The 25998-nt window shown below is 33.4% G+C and overlaps 1 protein-coding gene across 1 annotated transcript; it reads left to right on the top strand.

The window, feature by feature from the left end:
• Positions 1–1070: 1070 nt before the first annotated feature.
• Positions 1071–25421, top strand: CCDC172 (coiled-coil domain containing 172). Its single transcript, XM_008583317.1, has 5 exons — positions 1071–1131; positions 4128–4229; positions 4574–4676; positions 23731–23818; positions 24605–25421. Exons 1-5 carry the CDS (start codon positions 1071–1073, stop codon positions 24638–24640), a joined length of 390 nt encoding a protein of 129 aa, XP_008581539.1. The 3' UTR covers positions 24641–25421.
• Positions 25422–25998: the final 577 nt, after the last annotated feature.

The following is a 25998-nucleotide window of genomic DNA, read 5'->3' as shown; positions in this document are numbered from 1 at the left end:
ACTACCTGCTACAACAAACATCAATATGCTTAAAGATAGCAAAATTCAAACATTCAATAAAGTAATAAATACAATGTCTGGTATCCAGTCAAAAGTCACTAGACATGTGAAGAAAGAACAAATTATAACTTATATCAAGGAGGAGATGGAGTCAATAGGGCCAGCCCGTGGCTCACTCGGGAGAGTGCGGTGCTGATAACACCAAGGCCCCGGGTTCGGATCCCACATAGGGATGGCCGGTTCGCTCACTGGCTGAGCGTGGTGCTGACAACACCAAGTCAAGGGTTAAGATCCCCTTACCGGTCATCTTTAAAAAAAAAAAAAAAAAAAAGAAACCTACCCAGAAGTGACAGAGATGATGCAATTAGGAGAAAGAGAATTTAAAACTGCTTTTATAAATATTACAAGTATACTCAAGAATGTGAACCATAATGAACTAAGTGGAAGATATAAAAAATAACAAAAGACATAGAAAAGGCATTTGACAAGATCCAACACCCTTTCATTATAAAAACACTCAATAAACTAGGGATATAAGGAACTTTCCTTAGCCTGTTAAAGGGCATCTACTGAAAACCCATAGCAAATGTCATTCTTAATTGTGAAAGAAAAAAAGTTTCCCACCTAAGATCAGACACAAAGCAAGGATATCCACTCTTACCGCTTTTATTCAACACTGCATTGGAGGTTTTAGATGAGGCAATCAGGCAAGAAAAAGAAATAAAAGATATCCAAGTTGGAAAGGGAGAAGTAAAACTCTCTCTATTCAAAGACACCACGATCTTGTATATAGAAAATCCTAAGGAATCTACAAGAAAACTATTAGAGCAAGGCTAGAGGATATAAGATAAATACACACAAAAAAATTATATTTCTATATATTAGCAATGAACAATTTGTAAATCAATTTAAGGAAACATCTGTTTACAATAGCAGCAACAACAAAAAGATACTTAGGAATATATTCAACAAAAGGGCAAGACTTGTACACTAAAAACTGCAAAAAACATTGTTGAAGGAAATTAAAGAACTAAAAACCACAGTGATATACCACTTGTGTGGCTATAGTAATGGTGAACAATAATAGTGATGGCAAGGATACAAAGGAATTTGAAAACTTGTGTATTGCTCGTAGGAATGTAAAATGGTGCAGTTGCTTTGGAAAACAGTTTGGCTGTTTCTCAAAACAGTAAACCTAGAGTTACCATATAATACAGCAATTACACTCCTAGGTATTTAAGAGAATTGAAAACATACAAACACACAAGAACTTATACATGAATGTTCATAGCAGTATTATTCATAGTAGCCACAAAGTGGAAATAACTTAAATGTCTATCAACTGATGAATTCAAAAACAAAATGTGGTATATCTATACAATGGAATTTTATTCAAGCATAAAAAGGAATTAAACACTGGTACATGCTGCAACATGGATGGTCCTTGAAATAATTATGCTAAGTAAAATAAGCCAGATACAAAAGACCATATTTATGGTTCTATGTTTGTGAAATGCACAGAATAGGGAAATCCATATAAACAGAAAGCAGATTAGTGGTTGCCTTGGGTTGGAGGAGCAGGGAGAAATTGGGAGTGACTGCTAATGGGTATGGAGTTTCTGGGGTCGTGAAATGTTTCAAAATTATATAGTGGGAATGGATGCAAAAATCTGTGAATATACTAAAATCCATTGAATTATATACCTTACGAGGGTGAGTTATATGGTATGTGAATTATATCTCAATAAAACATTGTTCTGTAAAAAGAACCAAAGGCACTCTAGAGTTTAGAAAATACAAAATCTGATATGAAAAATTTCCTGGAAGAGAATAACAGCAGATCAGAAGAAAAGATCAGTGAATTTGAGCACTAGCCATCAGGGAAATGCAAATTAAAACTACATTGAGATACCATCTCACCCCAGTTAGACTGACTACAATCAAAAAGACGGTGAATAACAAATGCTGGCAAGGGTGTGGAGAGAAGCGAATGCTCCTGCACTGTTGGTGGGACTGTAAATTAGTACAACCACTATGGAAAACAGTATGGAGGTTTCAAACAACTACAGATAGATCTTCCATATGATCCGGCAATCCCTCTTCTGGGTATATACCCAGAGAAATGGAAATCATCATGTCGAAAGGATACCTGTACTCCCATGTTCATCACAGCTATGTTTACAATAGCCAAGACATGGAACCAATCTAAATGTCCACCGATGGATGATTGGATAAGGAAAATGTGGTATATATACACCATGGAATACTGCTCTGCTATAAAAAAGAATAAAATACTCCCATTTGCAACAACACGGATGAGCCTGGAGAAACTTCTGTTGAGTGAAATAAGCAAAGCACAGAGGTATAAATACCGCATGTACTCACTCATAAGTGGGAGCTAAGAGAGAAAGAAGGAAGGAAAGAAAGTCCACAGTAGTGCGTTGGACTTGCAGAAGGAGAGAACATACCTTGGAATACAAAGCAGAGTGAGGGGGAAAAGGTGAGGAGGAGGGAGGGAGGGGATAATTGGGTGGGGTACACGGGGTACAAACACAATTTGTGGTAAGGTGCATGCTGCCAGTATGGATCTGGCCTTCACATCTTGGGCACAAGGGGTGACAATCAGCTTTGTATCTCATGAATAAACATAACCAATTATAAAAAAAAGATCAGTGAATTTGAAGAGAGAGCATTAAAAACTAAAACAGAGAGGGAAATAAAAGACTTCAAAAAAACTAAAAATCTCCTCAGAGGCCTGAGAAACAACATCAAGCAATCTAATATATGTGTAATTGGAGTCCCAGAAGATTGTAGCTGAAGAGAAAAAAGTATTTGAAAAATTAGGAGATGAGTCTTAAAATGTGAATTGGAGTTTGTTGTGGGAATAAAGACAGATAGGAAATTTTATATAAAGGCAACAACATTAGCAAAACCCAAAGCTTCTAGCCATGTAGTGAGTACTATGCAATGTCATTTAAAATACAGTAATTTCCCCTTCTCCATGGGGGCTATGATCCAGGACCTGCAGTGGATGACTGAAACCACGATAGTACTGAACACCACATATACTGTTTTTTCCTGTACGTACTACCTATGATAAAGTTTAACTTTTAAATTAGGCACAGTATGAGATTAACAACAATAACTAATAATAAAATAGAATAATTATAACAATATACTGTAGTAATAGTTATGGGAATGTGGTCTCTCTCTTCCTCTCAAAATATTTTATTGTACAATAATCACCCTTCTACTTCTTGTGATTTGTCGATCTGATAACCAAAATGGCTAGTGAGTGACTAACAGTTGGGTAACATATCATAGTTATGCTGGACAAAGTGATGATTCTCGTCTTGGGCAGGATGGAGCTGGACAATGTGAGATTTCATCACACTAAGAATGGCACATAATCTAAAACTTACTAATTGCTTATTTCAGGAATTTTCCATTTACTATTTTTGGACTGCCTTTGACCACAGGTAACAACTGCAGAAATCGAAACCATAGATAAGGGGAGACTACTGTATGCTTTAGTTATGAAAGATGAAGTTTTGTTAATATATTGTTAAGAAGTTTTTTTTACTTAGTGATACTACGTATTTTGAATTCTCTTTTGGTAGCCGAACCATCAACTAACTTACACTGTTGTATCTAGTTGGTGATTAATGAGTGCTGGTTAGTTTATTAAAAACAGTTTCTAGGAGGTCAAGGGAAGTCAATGGGGGCTTAGAATTGACCATATGCTACTTAAATATTTACTACATAAGAAAAAGTTTGTAATTGCTGAAATTTTTAAGGCAAAGCCCAAATACTTAAAATATGTTTTTTATTTGTTTGTCTATTTGTTTCTAGATTTTTTTTAGAGATTTTTTTCTCTTCCTGTGAAGAATGTCATTGGAATTTTGATGGGGATTGCATTGAATCTGTATTTTGTTTTGGATAGTATGGACATTTTAACAATATTAATAATTCTGATCCATGAACATGGGATATTTTTCCATTTATTTGTGTCTTCTTCAGTTTCTTTTATCAATGTTTTACAGTTTTCAGTGTGCAGATATTTACCTCCTTGGTTAAACTTATTCCTAATTATTTTAGTTTTTTGATACTATCTTATTTGTTTCTAGAAATGAAATCAATGGAACATGATAGTGGGCACTTAAACGAACTTCAAAAACAGAAGAGTGAATTGATAGAAGAATTGTTTACTCTTCAGAGAAAACTTAAAGGTATTACTTTCATGAGTTAGTTTATTTTGCTGCTAAATATAGTTGTATACACATGATAGGGTCATACTCTTCCTTCAAAATGTATTAACCTGTTAGGTTACAGTGTTATTGGTACAAAAAAGGACACTGAATCAATCAGTGTTAGATCTTGTATTTTTAATGTCAAAAATTTTGCTAGGATCTTTTTTGTGCCTTTAATTGCTATATTAAAGTAGAAAATAAAAATTATTAGCATGTACATTTTATATGCAAGCACCATCAATTAGAGTATTATTCTTAGGTGAATGAAAATATACTGTATGTTTAATATTTTAAAGATTTTAAGAATTTTCTTGATTGTTTAGTTTTTGAAGATGAAGAGAATGAAGCTATTTGTACTACCAAATACCTAGAGGCAGAAAAACTTAAAATCAGTGAAAGGCCTCAAAATGATGCTGAATGCTTAAGGTGAGAGTCGCCTGTTATACTTTGGGTATAAAATCTGGTGATTTTTCTATTTAAATAGATTTCAGCATAAAGATTTTTATTTTTAAGTTCCAGATGAAGACATTATTTCCTGCTTTGTGTATACTGAAACATGCTAATAAACAAACATTTCACTGGCTAGAAAGTACTACACAATAAGTTCACGATGCATTGGATTAATAATAGTGAAATCAATTTGATCTTTTCTTACGCTTCACGGACTCAGTGTTATTCATATCCCAGTGGATAAGACAGCTTTCCCTTCTGTCATACCTAACTTTTTGGGGGGGAATGACTAAAATTATTTTTAATCTTTCTATATTCCAGGGTTGAAAAATCATAATCTACTATTTTACTTGAAATTTGTTACTATGGTTTTGTTCCTAAAGAATGAAAATGTATTTTCTGCATGAGGTATTTAGATGCTTTCTATGCATTTGGATAATGAAGGAATGGCTGATATTTGAAACGACATAGTCATAAACACAAGGAGGAAAGATTTCAAACTTTTTAATTTGACTATTATTAATAATTCACTGTTATATTTGCTGGCTTGATTTTAAGAATTTCCTACACTTTCTAGGATTAATATAAGAAAAGAAACCTCATTATTGAATCTGTGAAGAAGTAAATGAAGTCTTCCTTCACATAAATCATATAGGAAATATGTCCACTAAACCTGAACAAATGCCTCATATTAGCAGTGTATTGCCTTAGGCCATAATTTTAGTAGATGGTGAGAAAATATTTGCAATTTAATTTTATGTTAAGTTTTATAAGCATAAAATATCAATCTCTTGGGTGATATGTGTGATGCAGAATGAGTTTCTATAATGACAATCTGCTCATTGATTTTTTTTTTTTACACTTTTAAAAATGGTAATGCCCACTGGTATCATAATAGTGAGTAGTGTAACGACTTCCAATATGAACTCCAGTTTTGTGGGTTTATCACTCAGTCATAAAAATTTGCCCTGTGTTAAAATTAAACACACAAAGTCTGTTAGAGTGCTTTTTCCTTTATAAGTGGTGACAGAAGACATTTAGATAGAAAAAAAAATCAGTTCATGCACCTAGTTTATTCATTGCATGTTAGCAGGTTTTAAATGAAATGCCAATATTTATCAATTCCCACTTTTAATTCTTTTTTATGTGTATTTATTTTTCTTATTAGTATGCTCCATAGAAGTTTTCCCAAGTGTGAAGAACAGAGTCAAAGTACTGAGTGTAAAGATTTTAGGAAAGAAGTCCATCAGTCTTATATTTAGTGCAATAGCAAGAAGCTAATGATGGCAAGAAATAATATGACATTTATTTAGTTTCATCATGAAGGACAAAATGAAGTTGATTTTATCCTTAGATTTTGTAATACAATAGTCTTTGTCATCTGTGTGTTCAAATATATACTAAATTCCATAATAGTTGCATCTGGCACTGCTGACATTTGGGGCCACATTATTCTTTGCTTTTGGGGGCTGTCCATTGCATTGTAATATTTTAGTAGCATTCCTGACTTCTACCCGTTAGAAGCCAGAAGCACCCCAGCCCCCAGTTGTGACAACCAAAAATGTCTTCAGACATTGTCAGATGTCCCCTGGGGCAGGGGTGAGGGGCGGCAAAATCTCCAGTTCATAACCAGTTTTTATTTTAAGGTTATTATAATTATACTTCTACTTTTATTAAAATTTAACCAATTAAGAAAGCAATTGCTGAAGAAAACTTTAATATTAGCTCATCTCTATGAGCTTATTGTTTCTACTTTTAGTAATTTGAAAATTTTAAAACATGCTTTATTTTGTCTGTATTATTGAAATTCTTTTATAATGATTATGGTTTATATTCTTAAAAGTTAATCTGCCACGTTTAAGGTATTTGTTGGATTCTGTCTTGATGTTATCCGTTAATGTAAAGATCCAGTACTTTATATTCACAGTAACTTGATGATCTATAATTTAGGGGATCTTTTTCTACTTATAAACATCAAGGTATTTTTTCATTTAAAACATATTTTGAAGAGTGTGGGGTCATTAACTAACACACATTAAAGCAGCTCACTTGTAGACTGTTGCCATGATTAACGCTTAAGGCAGAGGTTGGGTTAATTCATCAGAAGCCTCCCAAAAGTGTTGTATAACTGTGATTGAGCTAGTTTTTTCATACAGTCTGGAGAGGACAGAAATGATGAAGATCAGAGTCTTGAGAGGCAGTAAGCATAATGGTTAAGATTGTAAATCCTTTTGAATCCCAGCTCTGCTACTTATAGTACTAGGTTAGTGACCTTAGATGAGCAATTTAAGTTGTCTATGGCTTAGTCTCCACATCTATAAAATGAGGTTAACAATAGTTCCTACTTCACAAGATTAGAGTAAAAAGTAAATGGTTTAATATGCATATAAAGTTCTTAGAACAGTGCTTGGCACACAGCAAATGCTCTATAATTATCAGCTGTAACTAATTATGATTTCATTTCATTTCATGCTATCCATGAGGATTTCATGCTTTTTGAGCTTCTTTCTCATTTCTCCTTCTTCCTTTTTTAAATACAGAGGCTCCCCAAAGGTTAATCATTGATTCTCTTCTTACTATGTATTCTCCATGGGCTATCTCATTTGGTTGTGGTTTTAGTCATCATCTATAGAAAATTTCCAAATCTTTGTCCTAATCCTTCTTTCATAAGCTCCCATTCTGAATCCCCAACAGTCTAATATAAACATAAAAATAGATCTGACATGATAATGCCCTGATTAAATAAACAAAAACCCTTATGAAAAATTCAAGTGCCTTCATAATCTGCACCTCACCACTATCTCCCTGCATTTTTATTGCATACCCTACACTACTAATGCATCAGAATATGATTTGTGATACTCTGAAGATGCCACAGGCATTCACACCCCTGTGCCCTTCTCTCTTTCTTCTCCATCAGCTAAAATTCAACTAAAATAAAGTCTTCAAGGCCCAGCTCACATGTCATTTTTTCTGGGTACTGCTGAAGTCAGAAATGTAGCAGGCATTTTTGACACATTCACAAAATCTTGCCATTCTCACCCTACCCCAATCCATTGCCAAGTTTTGTTGCTTTTACCTCTAAAATACTTCTTGAGTATTTCCACTTTTCTAAGTCCATTCCTTTTCCATTCCCAAGTTCTAGCCACCCCCCTCTCTCACCTACATTTCAGAAATGATCTCTTCTCTGCTTTCCTCTCACCCACTCTTGTACCTTCCAATCATTGTAAATTGAATCATGTTGTTCCCCTTCCTAAGTCATTCAGTGGCTTCCTAATGAACATAATGACACCTGAAGTCCCTAATGTGTCCTACATGACTTCACAATGTGGCTTCTGACCACCTCCCTCATGCTGTCTTCAACCGTGATCCCCTTTTCACCTTGTTCCCTCAAACACTCTAAGCTTTCTTCCACCTAAAGACCTTTGTATCTGACTTTTCTTCTCCTGAAATTACCTGTTTGTCACTGCCTATTTCCTACCTGGTGGGACATATCCCATCCTTAGCTCTCACTTAAAATGTTTCCTCAGAGAAACCCCCTTTCCCTGTGATTTAAATTATGTAACCTCTGTTATTTTCCCTAACCTCACCCTATATTTTTTCCTTTTTAACACATATTCCGTTTTGTAATTATATGTTTACATGTTTATTTTATTAACATCTGTCTCCACCCTTTGCTTAATAGGAAGGATTTTGTTCACCATTGTATACTTATGGCAAAATACTTTGCTACAGAGCTTGGCATACAGAAGGTGTTGAATAAATAGAGGAATAAATGAATGTAATACGTTATAAAAGTTCCCTCTACTGTTAAGTTTTCTGTGTTCACAGAGAACTCATTTACAATTCTGTTGTCATTAATCATACTCTATGTTCCCTCCCTTTCTTGTTCATCTTTCTTTAAGTTTCTGCATTTAGCACAGTCAAGGACAAAGAGTGTTCAATAAATGTCTGTTCCAGTGATTGAGTCTACATATAATTAAATTTTCACTGCAAAAAAGAAAAGTTCTTTATATTTTTTCAGTGTTATTTGCAAAGACATGATGTTTTCCAACCTAACCACTGGGCTAGCCCCACTTTGGAATTGAATTTTTTTCCCTACTTATTTTTTCTTCAAGGTAGAAAAAGCTTTACTAGTTTAATCCTCCTGGCCTCCCCCTGGCCTCTCTCTTATCCTAAGGTGGGAAGGAGTGACTCAATCTCATCAGTGAGTTTGGAAGAATACACTAGGTCATATGGAACCCAGCCCCTTCATTTTCCCTGTCTCTTTGGAACTTCGCCTGCGAGTGTTCTACTCTGCTTTTCCATTCCTTATGTATTATAGTGGCAGAAATCCATTAGAGAAAGTTTGTGGGGTACAGTGCTGCCTTAAATAATGTGAGTTAAGTTAGTCTAATTCTGAGATGGTTAAATATTAGAAAACCCTTGCCTGCAGATATAAGCTACATTCTCCATTATCTACTATATCAATAGAAAATGTGACGTTTTTGCCTCCCTTTCTGCCTTCCTTATTTTTTAATTGGGCAGATTTCAGGAAAGAAGAGTATTATATATTGGGCCCCTTCAAATTCCCCAAACCTACTATTTTTTATTATTACCAAACACCAGGATTACCAAAATACAGTTCTTCATCATGATTTTTTATTTACTGCAAATACAAGGGTAATTCAAAAAATTCATGGAAAAATAGAATTAAAAGATAATACAAATCCTCCATGAACTTTTTGAAGAATGACATAGTAACATAACAGACAACTTTAAATGTTTCAGGCATTTTCTTTACTCACAAAACTTCTTTCTAGAATGGCTTTACATATTGTATAACTAATATTTGTGCTTCTTTAATGTGACAGGAAGCTTATTTCAGAAATAAATCTGCAAAGTCAACAGCATGAGAATTTCATTCTGAATGCTTAAAGATAGTGTGATTTTGTGAAGAGCATATTTGCAATGTAAACTGCACAAAAGTTAATATACACCTGCTACTGAGAGACTCCAAATGCATTTGTGTGAAGTAGTAAAGCAGTGCTGTTGCTTCTTCAGTGGAAAAGTCATCCAGTTAAGTTGGTCATAGAGGTGACATTGGTGGTCCTCAGATTTATAAGGTATAAACACATTATGGTATGAAAACGCTTTAAACCTCTTTAAAAGATACACAGATAAATATGCATATTTATACATGTATATATTTTTAATTTTACCAAATGTGTATATATATTTAAATTATGAGAGTAGGTTATGTTGATTGAATAAAAATATCAAACACTACAAAGATGTAAAGTGTCAAAGTCTCCCCTCTCATCATTCTGCTTCAATGCCTGAGGTGTGACCATTATTAAATTTTGGTGTGTATCCTGTCAGAGTTTATGTATTTCTCTATGTCTGTTATGTGTGTGTTTACACATGCACATGTATCCATGTGTGTCTGTGTGTGTTTAGCCAAAATGGGATCATCAAGTTACACTTAGTGGTCTGCAGTTTGCTTTATTGCTTAGCAAAATATTGTAGACATTCCCACATTAGTTGGTACTGATCAACTTCATTTTTTTTAATGCCATTGTATGGAGATGCCATATTTATATAATCATTCTACCATTGATGGATGTACAAGACAGTTTCTAAGTAATCATATTTAGACACATCTTTATAAATGTATATTTAAGTACTTGCATGAGTGTTTCTGTTCAGTAGAGTAATAGGAATTGTTATCCAGGCTGCATTTAGAAAATAGTCCACAATTTGCTCTTTTTTTCCAACAAGAATTAATTCAAAGTGGAAAAGCATAACAAGATCTCACTTCTAATGTTTCTATAAAGTACTAGTCAAATAATTGTATATCTGCACCCAACCCATATAATCTCTTTCTTTTATTAACATTTATAAAAAATGAAAATCCTATTTAATTCCAGGATCATTCTTAGCTATGTATTTTGTTGAATACTTCTGTTGACTCTGCATCGTTTATGGTAAAACTTCATCATTTATTCACTAACAGAAGTGTCTCCACAGCATTGATTATGTAGAGATCCCCTGTTTTGTGAATCCTTGGCACATACTATAGTTATTAAAGCTTCTAAGTAAACATAGGGGAAATTTTGGTGGTAGACTCAATCAATTATTTTAAAAGTTATATTTCAATATAAATGTACCTATTTGTCTCCTATATTTTGAAATAATTTTGTTTATTATACAAGCCATATACAACATTAGTGTGATCATTTAAAAAAATCATTGGTGTCTTTGATATCGTAATACATTTTTCTTTTTTCATTTTCATATTTTTACCTTTATAAATAAATCCCTTTTGGTGTGAGGGTTGGGAAGATGACAGAAAATTTGTGGCAAAAAGTGATGCCTAATCCAACTAACCCAGGATTTAAAGTAAGGAAGGTGCTGGTAGGACCCCTCCCTCTTCCAGGCCTTTCTCAGCAGCCCTACTCACCTGTGAAGGTTCTTATCTGTGTGCTGGTGGCCTGTATTGAGGGAAACATAGTTAGAAAATTGATAATTCTCCTTTCACACATTCAACTTTCAAACCCACTTTCAGAAATAAATAATATATGAAAAGAGAACCACCTATGTAACTTTGAAAACAGTAATGTTTTGTTTAAATGGCACTAAAATAATTTCATATGAGTTAATGTGGAGAATACTAGTAGTAAATAGAAAGTACTACTTATTAAACTTCTCATGTAATTTGGGAAACCAAAAAACACAAGATTAATAATAGATTTAACATATAAGATTTCAAATTCCATGTGTCAAATAGTCATCAACATGGAATGGTAAACTGAGAGAAAATTATAGTCATTATGAAAAACAAGACATAACAGTTTATTAAATAATCAACTGATAAATAAGTCTTAAGAAAACACTAAAATCAATTGTTTTTTATTCATGCATTTTTCCAGAAAACATGTATTAAATACCCACTTGTACCATACACTATGCTAGTCGCTAGGGATACCAAGATGAATAAGACAAGGTCATTCAGTTATACTGCTTATCAATGAAATGCAGATTAAAGCCAGTGAATATAATTTTTTCTGTCAAATTATAAAAGGTGTTCATAAATGATCATAATCAAAGTTGGCAAGTTCTGGTACAGAGATAACTCATTCATTGCTGGTAGCAGTACCCATTACATATACATATTTGGAGTACAATTTAATATATATAAATTATTGTAAACATCTTAAAAATGTTTATGCCATTTGACCCAATAATTTCACATGTGAGCTCTATCCCACAAAAACAACTCTAAGCACAGAAGAAGCTTTCTGCACAAAGGTGTTCATAGTAATGTTATTTATGGTAGAAAAAAATAAGAACAACTGAAATGTCCTACCATATACGAATGATTAAATTAACTGTGGTATAGCCACTTGGACTACTGCATGTTTATCTTAAATGGTATTAATTGGCATGCGTAGTTAACTGGGGGAAGTGTATACAATAGCATTAAGCAAAAGAAAAAGCTACGAAGCAAAATTGTAAAATCACTGTTATATAGAAACTAAAGACTGGAATGAAATATACCTAAATTTTAACAGCATTTGAGTTTGGGTTCTAGCACTTTGGATGAAATTTGTCCTTCTTTCTAATTAAATAGTAGTGTGTACAGTCCTATAGCTAAAAAGAGTGCACTGTTAAGGTTTTTCTATGTCTCTGGGAGGTAACTGAAAAAAATTTTGGGATAATGCAGAAAATCATAAAAACACATGGAACATAAGTTTTGCTAAACTAACTAGCAGTGTTGGCCCATTCTGGTCATTATTTGATGATTCAGAGAAAGATGCCAATAACCAGTGCAAAACTGCCCTTAGTTATTGTGCAGTGGGTGAGGGAAGTCCTTCTTGACTCCTATAGGCAATCAGTCTGTGCACTGAAGCATGAGATCTGCTTACCGTTATATTGCTTTGGCTAGCTGTGAATGTATTAATATTCATACCATTATCATCTATTCTCTTTTAAAGCTAGCAACAGCAATCTTTAAGTGTGGATCTAAATTCTACAGCTTGATTATATGCTGAATAGAGAAGTACTTTCTATAATTTGCTGTGAATGCCCTCCTTAATTTCAGTAGTCTCTCATTCTTATTATTAGGTAACTAAAAGGGAGAGTGGTCGCCAAGCAACTCTAATGGGCATAACACATTTTATAGAATCTGTAGTCCATTTGAACTGAAGAAGGGAATGGGCGAGTATTGATGGTATGGTAAAAGAAAGATCTCTAATTTTATTTGAAAAACTAAATACATTAAAATGAAGCTTTAGGTACATTGTAATAGCAGCATCCACAGTACACTGTAACTCTCTGTTTAATCCTCAATTTACTCTTTAAAAATATTTATTACAAGGGTTTTTATGCTTGTGTAAACATATAATGCTCGAAATTAATAACTTGTTCTCTTTCCTAATTAAGCATTCCTTTAGAGCTTCTATTTACTATTTTTTTTTCCTTTTTGTCTTTTTTCGTGACCGGTAATGGGATCGCAACCCTCGGTGTCGCGCCCGCACCGCGCTCAACCAGTGAGTGGACCGGTCTCTATATGGGATCCGAACCCTCAGCGGGAGCGCCACCACGCTCCCAAGCGCTGCACTCCACCGAGTGCGCCACTGGGCCGGCCCTCTATTTACTATTAATTTCTTAAAAGTTCAGAACATAATGAACTTTACATGTATAGAGTATTGTTTCCCCATCCATCCTGATTATAAGTATTATGTTTTTCTTCCCTAGTGGCTCTTAAAATAATATATGTAAACTATCTGTAATTTCTAAATTATAATAATATGATGAGCACCTGTGAACTAAACTAGAACATTACCAGTACTTTGCATTAGCTATGGCTCCTCCTTTATCCTGTACTCCCTTCCTTACTCCAGATGTAATTAATGACCTATACTGTATTTCATGTGTGTTATAAGACTTATTTGATTCATTTCCTGCTTATATATAATTCTTTATTACATTATATAATTTATTTAAATTTACATTATATATTTCTGTAAAATCCATATACCATATATATGCATGCCTAACAACCTGTTGGTTATTTTTGCTTGTTTTTGGATTGTGAAAAAAATAGTATCATACTGTCTGGGACTTGTTTTTTATTCAGCATTGTTTCTAAGATCTACCCATGTTGGTGAGTGTAGATGTGTGAATATACCACAATTTTTTTTCTATTTTTAATAGACATTTGGGTTGTTTCCAGCTTTTTGTTATCATGAGCAGTGCTGGTGTCTACATGCTGGTGCACATGTGCAAGAGTTGCTCTAGGATATATGCCTGTTGGAATTGCTAAATGTGGGGCCATGAATGTTGAGCTTCACAAGATAACAACAGACATTGTCCAAAGTGATTAAACTATTTTATACTCCCATTAGCACATTATTTCTTCCTCAATACTTTATTTTGAGACTTATTAATTTTTGCCAGTCTTGTAGACATCAGATGGTATTTTGTGGTCTTAATCTGCATTGCTCTAATTATCTATGAGGTTGAGCATCTTTTCACATTTATGGCCCACGCATTTCCTTTTCTGTAAAATGCTTATTAATTATTTTTCTACTTGGTTGTTTGGGTAATTTGTCTTTTTCTAACTGATTTCTAGAATTTTTTAGTTTTTGTTTTTTTTTTCCTTTTTGTCTTTTTTCGTGACCGGCAACGGATCGCAACCCTTAGTGTCGCGCCCGTACCGGACCGGGACTGGCAACGGGATCGCAACCCTCGGTGCTGCGCCCGCACCTCGCTCAGCCAGTGAGCAGCCGGTCTGTATGTGGGATCCGAACCCTCGGTGGGAGCGCCACCGCGCTCCCAAGCGGCGCACTGTAGCAGTGCGCCACCGGGCCGGCCCCAAGAATTTTTTAGTTTTTGATCTTTCAGTAATTGTGGGTTTTGTCTATTAATGCATTGAAAATATCTTCTCCCATTTTATGGAGTTTTTGTTGTTTCGTTTAGGCTGTTCTAGTTGAACAGAGTTCCTATGTTTGTTGTGGTTGAAATTATCAATCATTTCTGTTTATGTTTAGCATCTTTGTTTCTTGTTTAAGAACTCTTTCCTTACCGAAGATCAGAAGGATAGTCTCCTACATTTTCTCTAATAATTTCTAAGGTTTGCCTTTCACTTTTAAGTCCTTAGTTTATCTGGAATTTATTTTTGTTTTTGTGTATAGTAAGATCCATTTTTATTTTCTTACACGTAGATTACAAACTGTCACAGCAGCATTTATTGAAGGTTTCTCCCTCCTGTACTGATCTACAATGCCATGTCTTTTATTTTTCAAAAAAAAATCAGTATGTTAATGGATATATTTCAGGACTTTCAATTCTATTCCTTTAGTCAATTAGTTTATTCCTGTTCAAGACTGTCTTAATTACTATTAACTGCATACTATTCAATTTTAACTACTTAATTACTATTAGTTTATAATAAGTCTTGATATTAGGTAGGATCCTCCATACACCTTGTTTTTTGTCTTCATCAAGAGTGTTTTGGCTATTCTTGGCCCACTGCTTTTTTTATATAAATTTCTGAATTATCTTATAGCCATGAAAATCTTTTGTGATTTTGATTACAATTCCACCCATTCTAACATCAGCGTTGGGATAATTTACATCTTCATTAAACTAAGACTTCCTGCCTATAAACTTAGCATATCTCTACCTATTTAAGTCCTCTTTAGTATCTTTTAATAAAACTTTACTATTTTCTGCTCATCAATCTTGCACATCATTTTTGAGTTTTATTTTTAGATAGGTTGTAGTTTTAGATGCTGTTGTAAATGGTGTTGTTTTTTAATGATTATGTGTTCTGTTTATTGCTGGTGCATAGAAATATAACAGAGTTTTGTATGTTGGCTTTATGGCCACTATCTTTGCTAAACTCTCTATTTCTTTTAAAAAAAGCTATGGAAGATTTAAAATACATACAAAATAAAATAACAATATGATGAGCCCTATGTACCCATCACTCAACTTCAACATCTGTCAATTTATGGCAAGTGCTGTTTCATCTATATCTCCATTCACCTTTTTCCTGTATTACTTTGAAATGAATCATAGACATCATGTTATCTTATTACATCTCTTTAAAAAATAGGAACCAAAAAAAAATTAGTAGAGTTCATTGCTACATATAAAATAATTAACAGAACTTCACTGATACTATCAAATATCCAATCTGTGTTCAAATTTCCAATAATCTATAAATGCCTCTTTTTTCAGTTTGTCTGAATTAGGTTCTAAATAATAGCCATACTTAACAACTTGCTGGTTTGTCTTTAAAATATCTTTTAATCTAGAGGCTCCCCCCTCTTTTTTTGTTTACTTAACGTGTAATCTTCTTGTTGAAGAAATTATATTTTTTAATGGAAAAGTTTTTTTAATTGAAATATAATTGATTATACATATTTATGGGGTACAGAGTTGACTCAGCATTTGTGGACAATATGTGATGCTCAAATATTAGTATGTTCATTATTAAAAATTATATATTTTTTTACATTTTCATACTTTTTATTTGGAAAATAATCTCAAACTCACAGAAAAATTGCCAACACAGTACAAAAAATTTTTTTGCTTGAATTGTTTGAAAGTAAATTGCCAACCCAATTCCCTACCATCCCACAAACTTAAGTTGGTATTTTCTACAAGCTATGACATTGTCCTCCATATCATAATACAGCCAAAACAACTATGTGATTAACATCACTTTATTATTACCCACCCAATCCATTTGAGAACAACTTGTTCATTTAGTTATCATGTTTCTTTTAGTTGGGAACCATTCTCTAATCTGTCCTTGGTTTTCATGATCTTAACACTTGAAAATAATAGGCCAGTTATTTTATAGAATGTTCCTTAATTTGATGTTTCTTTTAGTTGGGAACCATTCTCTAATCTGTCCTTGGTTTTCATGATCTTAACACTTAAAAATAATAGGCCAGTTATTTTATAGAATGTTCCTTAATTTCGGTTTGTTGAATGTTTTCTTGTTAGTAGATTCAGATTATGTATCATTGGCAGGAGTATCACAAAAGTGATGCTGTGTTCTTCTCATTGCATTCAATCAGGACAACATTTTTGATTTATCCTATTATAAAATATTTTCATTTTCATTACTTTATTTTTTTAAATTTTTGGCCACAAAATAAGTCTTAATATATTTAAAAAGACTGAGATCATAGGAAATATGTTCTCTGACCACAGTAACAGAAGGAAATTTAGAAATTTCCTTCTACAAACTTTGTATTTTGGTGACTGAGCGCGGTGCGGGTGACACCACACCAAGGGTTGCGATCCCCTTCCCGGTCACAAAAAAAAAAAAAGAAAAGAAAAGAAAAGAAAAATCACAGGGAAATTAGAGAGTACTTTGAGTTAAAAATCAAAGTGCAAGATATCAAAATTTATAGGATGCAGGGCTCATGCAGTGCCTATAGGAAAATTTAAACTAAACCAAAACCAAATGTAAGTAGGAAATTATAAAAGCTACAATAGAAATATATGAAATAGGAAATTAAAAAACAACAGAAAATTAGCAAAATCAAAAGTTGATTCTTTAAAAAGATCAACAAAATTTGTAAACCTTTATCTAGACTGACCAAGAAAAAAAGAGGGAAGACCAAAATTACTAAGACCAGAAATAAAGTGGAGACATTATGATATTGTCATTATGGCCTTTCGTGGTGGTAAAATTTAGTTTCTTTCTCTTTCTCCTTTTTGTTTTTGTTCTATCAGTGGGTTTGTTCTTTCTTGTGTATTCATGGTAGTGATTATCATTTTTGGATTTCAGATGCAGGACTTCCTTGCAGATTTCTTGCAGTGCTTGGTGAACTCCCACAGTTTTTGTTTGTCTGTAAAATACACTATTTCTCCCTCACTTCTGAAGGATAGCCTTGCTGGGTATAGTATTCTTGCCTAGCAGTCTGTTTCTGTTAGTATTTTGAATATATCATTCCATTTTCTTCTGGCCTATAGAGTTTCTGTTGAGAAGTCTGCTGTTAGTCTGATGGGGCCTCCCTTATAGGTGACTTGACAGTTTTCTCCTGCTTCTTTTAAGATGCTCTCTTTGTCTTTGAGCTTTGCCAGTTTGACTATAATGTGTCTTGGAGAGGATCTTTTTGGATCGAATCTGTTTGGGAATCTTTGAGCCTCCTGGATCTGAAAGTCTCTATGTCTCTCCCTATACCTTGAAGTTTTATTATTATGTCGTTGAATAGATTTTCTGTGCCTTTTCCTTTTTCCTCTCCTTCTGAAACACACATGATTCAAATGTTTATGCACTTAAGGTTGTCTGCTACCTCTCTCAGATTTTCTTCATTTTTTAAAATTCTCTTTTCCTTTTTTTTTTCAGGTTATTTGAAAAAGCCTATCTTCAAGATCAGAAATTCTTTCTTCTGCTTGTTCTAGCCTGTTGCTTAAGCTCTTGGTTGTATTTTTTATTTCACTGAGTGAATTTTTCAGTTCCATGAGTTCTGCTACATTCTTTTTAAGGTATTAATCTCTTTATAAATTTCCTCCTTCATATCCTGGACTTTTTTTCTCATTTCCTTATGTTGTCTAACTGAGTCTTCTCGTATGTCATTGAGTTTCCTTAAGATTGTTGCTCAGAATTCCTTTTCAGTTATCCAAGGGTTTCTTGCTCTATAGGGTCTGGTATTTGAGAAGTACTGTATTCTTTTGGTGGTGTCCTATTTTCTTGGGGTTTTCTATTTCTGGTGCCTCTACATTGCTGTCTGGTCATCTGTTAGAGCAGTTGCTTCTTCTGTTACTCTGGAGTGGGCTTTGACGAGACAGACGTCCTCTTCTTTTTCCAGTCTCTGCTGATGACTCTCCTTGTGTCAATGCAGTCAAGAGTCTGGTGGGCCATCTCAGTGGTATCTGTGGCTACTGCTGTAGCAATGGCTGTGGTCAGCCACCCATGCAAAAGTGGTGTTTTTGGTGTTCTCTCTTGCCTGCTTCCATGCAAGGGGTACTACCCTCAGTTCCTGTCTAGGACCTGGGGTGTTCTCTCTTGCCTGCTTCCAAGTGGAAGGCACTGCCCTTGGATCCTGCCTAGGACCCCAGGCATAGGAGGCAGCCCTCAGCTCCTGTCAAGGACCCTAGGTGAGAAATTAGATTCTTTTTTTATTGTATAGATTTGCTAAGAGTTTTTTCTAGAGTTTTTTTTTTTTTTTTTTTTTTTTTTTTTTTTTTAGGTCATGAATGGGTCTTGATTTTATGTAATTTTTTTCTGCATATGTTGAAAAATCATATTTCTTTTTTCTCCTTTAATCTGTTAGTATGGGAAGTGATATTTATAAATATACAGATATTAAACTATCCTTACATTCCTGAAATAACTCTACCATTTTCTTTGTAGGAACTTTTGGACTAATTATGTGATTTTCTTTAAGTTATAGTACTATCTAGTCTTTCTATCTCTTCTAGTATAAATTTAGTAAGTTATATTTTTCTAGAAATTTGTCTGTTTCATGTAAATTTTCAAATTTATGGCATAAGTTGTTCATTGTATTATCTTATTTGGGGAAGGACGTATTTAGTTCTTTTTATCCCCAAGTTTTATTTTGAAAAATTTTTAATTTACAAAAAATATAATAGTTCAATGAACACCTATAAACTGTTTATTCTTCTCTCTCTTTCTCTCTCTAACTTGCTACATCATTTTAGGTTAAGCTGCAGATGTAATAATATTTTATTCCTAAATACCTCACTGCATATCTCCAGAGAAATAGGATGTTGTTCTATATCACCACGATATCATTAACACACTTAACAAATTTAAGATTGATACAATACTGTTATCTAATAGTCATATTTTCCCTATTATCTTAGTAGTGTTCTTTATAGTTCCTTTTCCTGTATTTTTCTCTTCCTTTCTATCTCTTTCTTGTCTTCCTCTTTCTTTTCCTCCTTCTCTTTCTCTCTTTCTCTCTCTCTCTTTTATATCTAGGGTCAAATCAAGGGTTACAAATTATGCTTTCTTTAGTCTCCTTTAATCGAGAACAATTCCTCAGCTTTTTTGTCTTTCATGACCTTGACACATTTTGTGTGTGAGGTTTCAAGGCCAGTTGTCTGATAGAATATCTGTCAATTTGGATTTGTCTATTATATTGAGATTAGATTCAGGTTGAAGAATATTATATATGTGATAGCATGACCTTCTCAGCATTATGTTAAAAGGCACTCATTGTCAGTTAATGCTATATTGGTAACTTAAGTTTGATCCTGTTGTTAAGATTTCTCCTGTGGGAAAGTACTGTTTTCCATTGATAATTAGTAAGTGATATGTGAGATGACTTTTTGAGACCTTGTGCATCTCCTTTTCCCCAATAACTATTCACTCAATTATCTTATCATCCCCTAATAATTCTTCCCTGAAGGTTTATCCTATCCTCTCTGTGTTTCTTCTGCAAAAATAAACAGATTATATATTCTTATATTCCTTTCTATTCTGCTAACATTAACACACTGTATATAATATTTTGCATCTTGCTGTTTTTTTTTTTGTTTGTTTGTTTGTTTGTTTTTTCTTTTTGTCTTTTTTTGTGACCGGCAACGGATCGCAACCCTCAGTGTCGCGCCCGGACCGGACCGGGACCGGCAACGGTATCGCAACCCTCAGTGTTGCTCCCGCCCTTCGCTCAGCCAGTGAGCGGCTGGTCTGTATGTGGGATCCGAGCCCTCAGCGGGAGCGCCGCCACACTCCCAAGCGGCGCAATGTAGCAGTGTGCCACTGGGCCGGCCCAGAAAGTATCTTTATATATTAATGAGATTAATACTTTATTTGGATATATGGCAAATATTTTCTTCCAGATTGTCATTTATCTTTTGACTTATAGTATTTTTTGCTATGCAAAGTTTTAAACATAATTGAATTTAATATTCTTCTCTTTTATTGCATTTGTATTTTAAGCTATGGTTAAAAAGTCTTTACCCACACCCAGCTTATAAGGAAATTTACCTATGCTTTCATTTTGTATAGTTTTTTTTTTACATTTACATTTTTGATCTGTTTAGAGTATATTCTTGTATATGCTTTGAAATACAGATCCAATTTTAGCTTTGACTATCTACTTACATTTATTGGCAAATGACTATTCACTTGTCCCAACACAATTTATTAAAAAGTCCATGATTTTTCTTCAGTGATTTCAAGTGCCATCTTTATCATGTACTAGATGTCCATTTGTACTTGAGTCTCATTCTGTTTTCTACTGTGTCCCACTGCTCTATTTATGATGCCAGTATTGCATGTTTTAATTATGAGATTAATAGTATGATTTAATATCTGGTGGGACTAGTCACCCTCTTTATTTTTCCTTTTCAGGGCTTTCCTGAAAGGAAAAACATTCAAGAGCTTTTCTTGAATGTTTATTTTTTTCATATGAACTTTAAAATCAATTTGCCTAAGCACCAGGGTGGGCAGGGGGGTGGGGTGGAGGCACAAACCTTGTTAGTAATTTTATTGGAATCACATTCAGTTTGATTAACTTGAGGATAATTAACATTTTTATGATGTTCTATCCAAGAAAAAGTCATGCTAGTTATTATTGACGACAATGAAGCCTACGTATTTTTGTATGCTAATTTTATATCTTGCTACCTTTCTAAATTATTTATTGTTTGAGTTGGTTTTCTCATTGATTTTCTTGGGTTTTCTAGGTATATTGTCATATCACCTGAAAATTGAAGTAACTTTATTTCTTTTCTCAAATTCTTATGCCTCTAATTATTTTCTCTAGGCTCATTTCAATGGCTAGTTACTCCAACAAAATAATAAAAATTAGTAGAGGCAATGGGCATCCTAAAGGAGAATGGACTGTAGTGCTCCCCCAGCAAATAAGATACTTACTTTAAGACTGACATATATATTTTATATTGTATGAAAAGAATATCGATTAGTTCTGATTTTTATTCAGTGTTTTTATTAGGGATAAGTTTTTAATATTTCAGAGATTCTTCTAGCACCTCTGAAGATAATCATATTATTTTTCTCCTTGGAAATATTAATATGGTCAATTATACTAATGAATTTCTAATATTGAATCATACATTTATTCCTGGAATAAATCCTAATTGATCATAGCTTATTATTTACTTAACATGGTATTGGATTGTTTTTGCTATTATTTTACTTATAATTTTTGCATCAGTATTCATGGATATGTGTGTGTGTATGTATGCACTATCTTTATTGGGTTTAGGTATTAATGTTATACTTGCTTCAGGAAAAGAAGTTGACTGTTTTCTTTACCTTTTAAATTTTCTAAACCAATGTTTATAGTTTTGGGATTATCTGGTCTCAAAAAGTGTTTTTGCTTTTTGTTCTTAATGTAGTTTTTAAAAAAATTTTCTCCATAAAACAAACAAACCAAACCAAGCAAAAACTTTTCCATTTCAGCTACAGTTATTGGGTGAGAAATAGAAAACTTGGAAGTAGCTATAACATTTTAAATACAAGAAGGAAGTAAAAATGGAAATTAGGGGCTCAGGAAAGATTAAATAAAGTGTTTAAATCAAAAAATATAAGAGAGAATATAATTACCCAAACTATGAGAGCCATTGAATTTAAAAACTTCTTCCCATTCTGTAGAAGCCTACTGGCAACTGTGAGGCTTCAGACTTACTGTAAGTGTTTTCCCACAGAGTGTGGGACTTTTACTTTCTGGGGGTCATTTAATCTGTGTTTTATCATCCCTGAGCCCTCTTTCCCTTTCTTTTCTCTTCCATTTCATTGCTGCTTAACTCTCTGCGTTGGTGTAGGCTTTGAGCTGAATTTAGATGTTTATTTCCCTACTTACATGTAACTTCAAGTTTGTAATATCCTCCATTTCTTGGTTAGCTTGTATGTATGGCTTATGGGTGGTTTTATTTGGTTTTCTTATTGGAGATTTTTTTTTCTTTTTCATTTAGGTGATGTTATAAGAATCTGGACTCCTACCATTACCTTTTTTAAAAGACAGGCTTATTAAAGTATAATATACATACAATAAAATTAATGCTTTTTGGTATACAGTTCCATGAGTTGGCAAACACTTTGTCATGTAACCACTATCACAATCAAGATATGGAATACTTTGATCACCCCAAAATACTCCCACTAGCCCATTTGTCATCAATGCCTGCAATCCACCCCAGCCCCTGATCTGTTTTCTTTTCTTAGTTTTGCCTTTCTACTATGTCATATAAAAGGAATAATATCCTACATGGCTTCTTAGGTTTGGCTTTTTATTATTTAGCATAATGCATTTGAAATTTATCCATGTTGCTCCACATGTCAGAGATAGTGGCAGAGAATTTTACAAAAAATAATGAAATACTTCAAATCACAGTTACAAGAAACTCAGAGAGCCCCAAGCAGCATTAAAAAGAAAGAAAGAAAGCAAGAAAGAAAAGCAAACATCTATACACATCATATACAAACCTCTGAAAAACAAATATAAAGAGAAAATCATGAAAGAAGGCAGACAAAAAAAAGACAAAAAGGCACATTACATGTAAATGAATGAAGTTAAGAATTGTAATAGACTTCTCATCAGAAATCATGCAAACCCAAAGACAAGGAAAATGACAGATTGAAAGTAAAAGCTGTTAACAGAATTCTCAGTGAAAATATGAATAGTAAGCTAATAGATGTTTCATTTCCCCAGTCTGCAGATGGCCTTTCTTCCCTCTCTTTGTCTGGAAATAGTTTCTACGTTTTGTCCTTCACAGACCTCATGGTCATTCGTTAATAGTAGTATATTTTTTACACTAAACCACGTTGTTCTTTTAATTACCATGAAATTATTAAATGTCTGTTATTTATTTAGTCTACCTTATTGTCTTTATGGGAGTTTTATCCTCAAATTTTTATACAGTCCTTATAGAATTATAGACAGTTAAAATTTCCAAGTCTTTAGTTTTAACTTGAAATTCTAGTTATAGAAACTATAAACCTGCCACTCTCTGTGTAATAATTTAAAAATATATGATAGAACAGTTTATTGTTGAATTAATAGGATAACTTTTTCTTTTAAAACAGACTTAAAAAAGAATTAGAACTTTATAAGGAAGATGACATGGAAAGTGTTTATGAAGCTCTCCAAACAGAAATAGAATTTTTGGAGTTGGTAAGCCATCATTGACTAATGTATTCTGTTCAGCATCATTTGACTTACTGGTAAGAATGGTTTTACTGGCATACATGTCATCGAACTAGCGCTTTGCCTCTCTGCAAAAAACAAAAAAGCAACAATGAACAAAACTAAGGTCAGGAGATAAATCTGTGAAGTGTTTTTGAGTTCCTGGAGAGTTTATATTCAAAAAGAATATGTACAATTTCAAAGTAATTTAAAGAAATTCATATCTAATCTTACATTTCCTTGACTGAAACTATCATTAGAGGTGTACTAAAGGAGGTTAACTACCATAATGCTTAAAAGCTTTTTGTTTTTCATAGGCATAAATTATACTTTTATTGTATGATCCTAAAACTTTCTTATTAACAGATTTTTATGATCTCAAAAACCTTGGATTCAATTATAGGAAACTTATTTTCAGATTGTGTGGGAACATTTAAAATTGTTTCACCCTCTTACTTTGGTTGTTTATAAAATGAACACTGTTTGCCATGCTCTATTTTAATAGAAGACATACATAGCATTAAAGTATATTAAAATATAGTTTTAATTTGATACATCAGATTTATTTTGTTTCATGTTTATTTTCTGTAAACATTTTCTTGTTCAAAAATGTTCCAATCGATTGTTTGGATTTATATTTTTTATAAAAACTTAAAAAATATAATTTAGAAATGCCCAGAGTTACTGTTATGCTAAGTTTAGGTCAATTTTATGTAATTTATTGATTAAGAATTTACTTTTTCTTATGAATAATCTTTACATGTTTCTTTTCAGACATTGGCACAGAAAGATCTTGAGGAAAAAAAATAACTTGTAGAGAATTGATCAGCCATCTGAGATTTGACCAAAGCATCTTAGAATCAAATCTTTGTGATAGATTAATGAATGGTACCTATTCAAACAGATTCCTGTGGAAAATATGAGGTCCAGAATATTCGAAATTGTTGATATCTAGAATAGGTTTATTAGCACTTAAAAATAATTTTTTTTACTCACTGGAATTTTAAGAGGTCTTAAATGGTTTGATTTCGTTTCTAAAGGAAGAGAAAGGAGAAGTAGATATTGTATTCCCAGGCTTCTTATATCCCCCTGACCCTCAAGCTGCTCTATCCTTCTCTGTCTTTCCGATCTTTTCATTCTTCGTTGTAGCTTACCTCAGGTACAATCATACGTACAAAAGAAGAAACACTCAGATTACTGACCCAATTTTGTTGGCACCATTTCAACAAAGGTGCTTACTTTCATTTTAATCCTTCTCTAATCATAAGATGTCTGTCGACAGAGGTCCTCTGAGGCCCTTCATCTGCAAAAGCCAGTTTTCTCCACTTTTCTCTGTGTGTTTGTGAAGTCTGGGGCACCTGCAGCCATTTTCCAGCAGTTCGTGCCTGCCAGTTTTCTTCCTAATGTCATCGGTGGTGGTTAGAATGAAATAAGTTATCCACTTGCAGAGGTACATAATCTCTTTATAGCCATCAGGATTCATTTTTGCTGGTGGCCTGAAACATTGTAAATGACAACAGTATACTTATGGTTGTATCAATCATGCTATTGCCACCAAACTTCCAACATCACTTATCTTTCTGCAGTTACCACTCCTTACTAGGCAGAAAGGTATATTTTCACTTGGGTCTAAAAGTGTATTGAAAAAATAAAAACAAACTAAAAACCAAAAAACAATAAATAAATGAATAAATAAATAAATAATTGTGTGTTGAATCTGTTCAACAATGCCCTAGATTGGGGTAGGTGGGGAGAGTAATAAAACTTACTTGGGAATATATTTCAAAGTACTGAGTGCTGGGGAAGGGGAAGGAGGAGAATGAGAAATTGATGAGAAACTGGTCAATGGGCACAAAGAATGATTGCGTGTTATAATGATGAATAGGCTCACTATCCTGATTTGAACATCGCATATTGTACACAACTATTGATAGTCAACTTTGCACCCCACAAATATGTGTAATCAATTATGCTACAATAAAAAAAATTTTTTAAGTACTGTCTGCTAATGTTAGAACCATGTTTTCTTTTGTGGTTGTAGTCAAATTGATTTTTGTAGTCAAATGTCAATTATGAAATGTTTAAAAATGCTTTATATCATGATGTTAAGGTAGAGTACTTAGGTCTACCTAAGTCTCAAAACAGACTCAGCAAGTCTTATTTCAGAG

Source organism: Galeopterus variegatus, unplaced genomic scaffold, assembly GCF_000696425.1.
Source record: "Galeopterus variegatus unplaced genomic scaffold, G_variegatus-3.0.2 Scaffold2885, whole genome shotgun sequence".
In the NCBI taxonomy this organism is placed as follows: Eukaryota; Metazoa; Chordata; class Mammalia; order Dermoptera; family Cynocephalidae; genus Galeopterus; species Galeopterus variegatus.
This window is presented reverse-complemented; position numbering and strand designations above follow the sequence as displayed.

Bases quoted from the DNA above. Each gene is read 5' to 3' on its own strand.
- CCDC172 (XM_008583317.1), top strand. From the start codon at position 1,071: ATGGTGAACAATAATAGTGATGGCAAGGATACAAAGGAATTTGAAAAC. The intron at 4,677-23,730 runs GTGAGAGTCGCC...CTTTTAAAACAG, and splicing joins AATGATGCTGAATGCTTAAG to ACTTAAAAAAGAATTAGAAC. The intron at 23,819-24,604 runs GTAAGCCATCAT...GTTTCTTTTCAG, and splicing joins AAATAGAATTTTTGGAGTTG to ACATTGGCACAGAAAGATCT.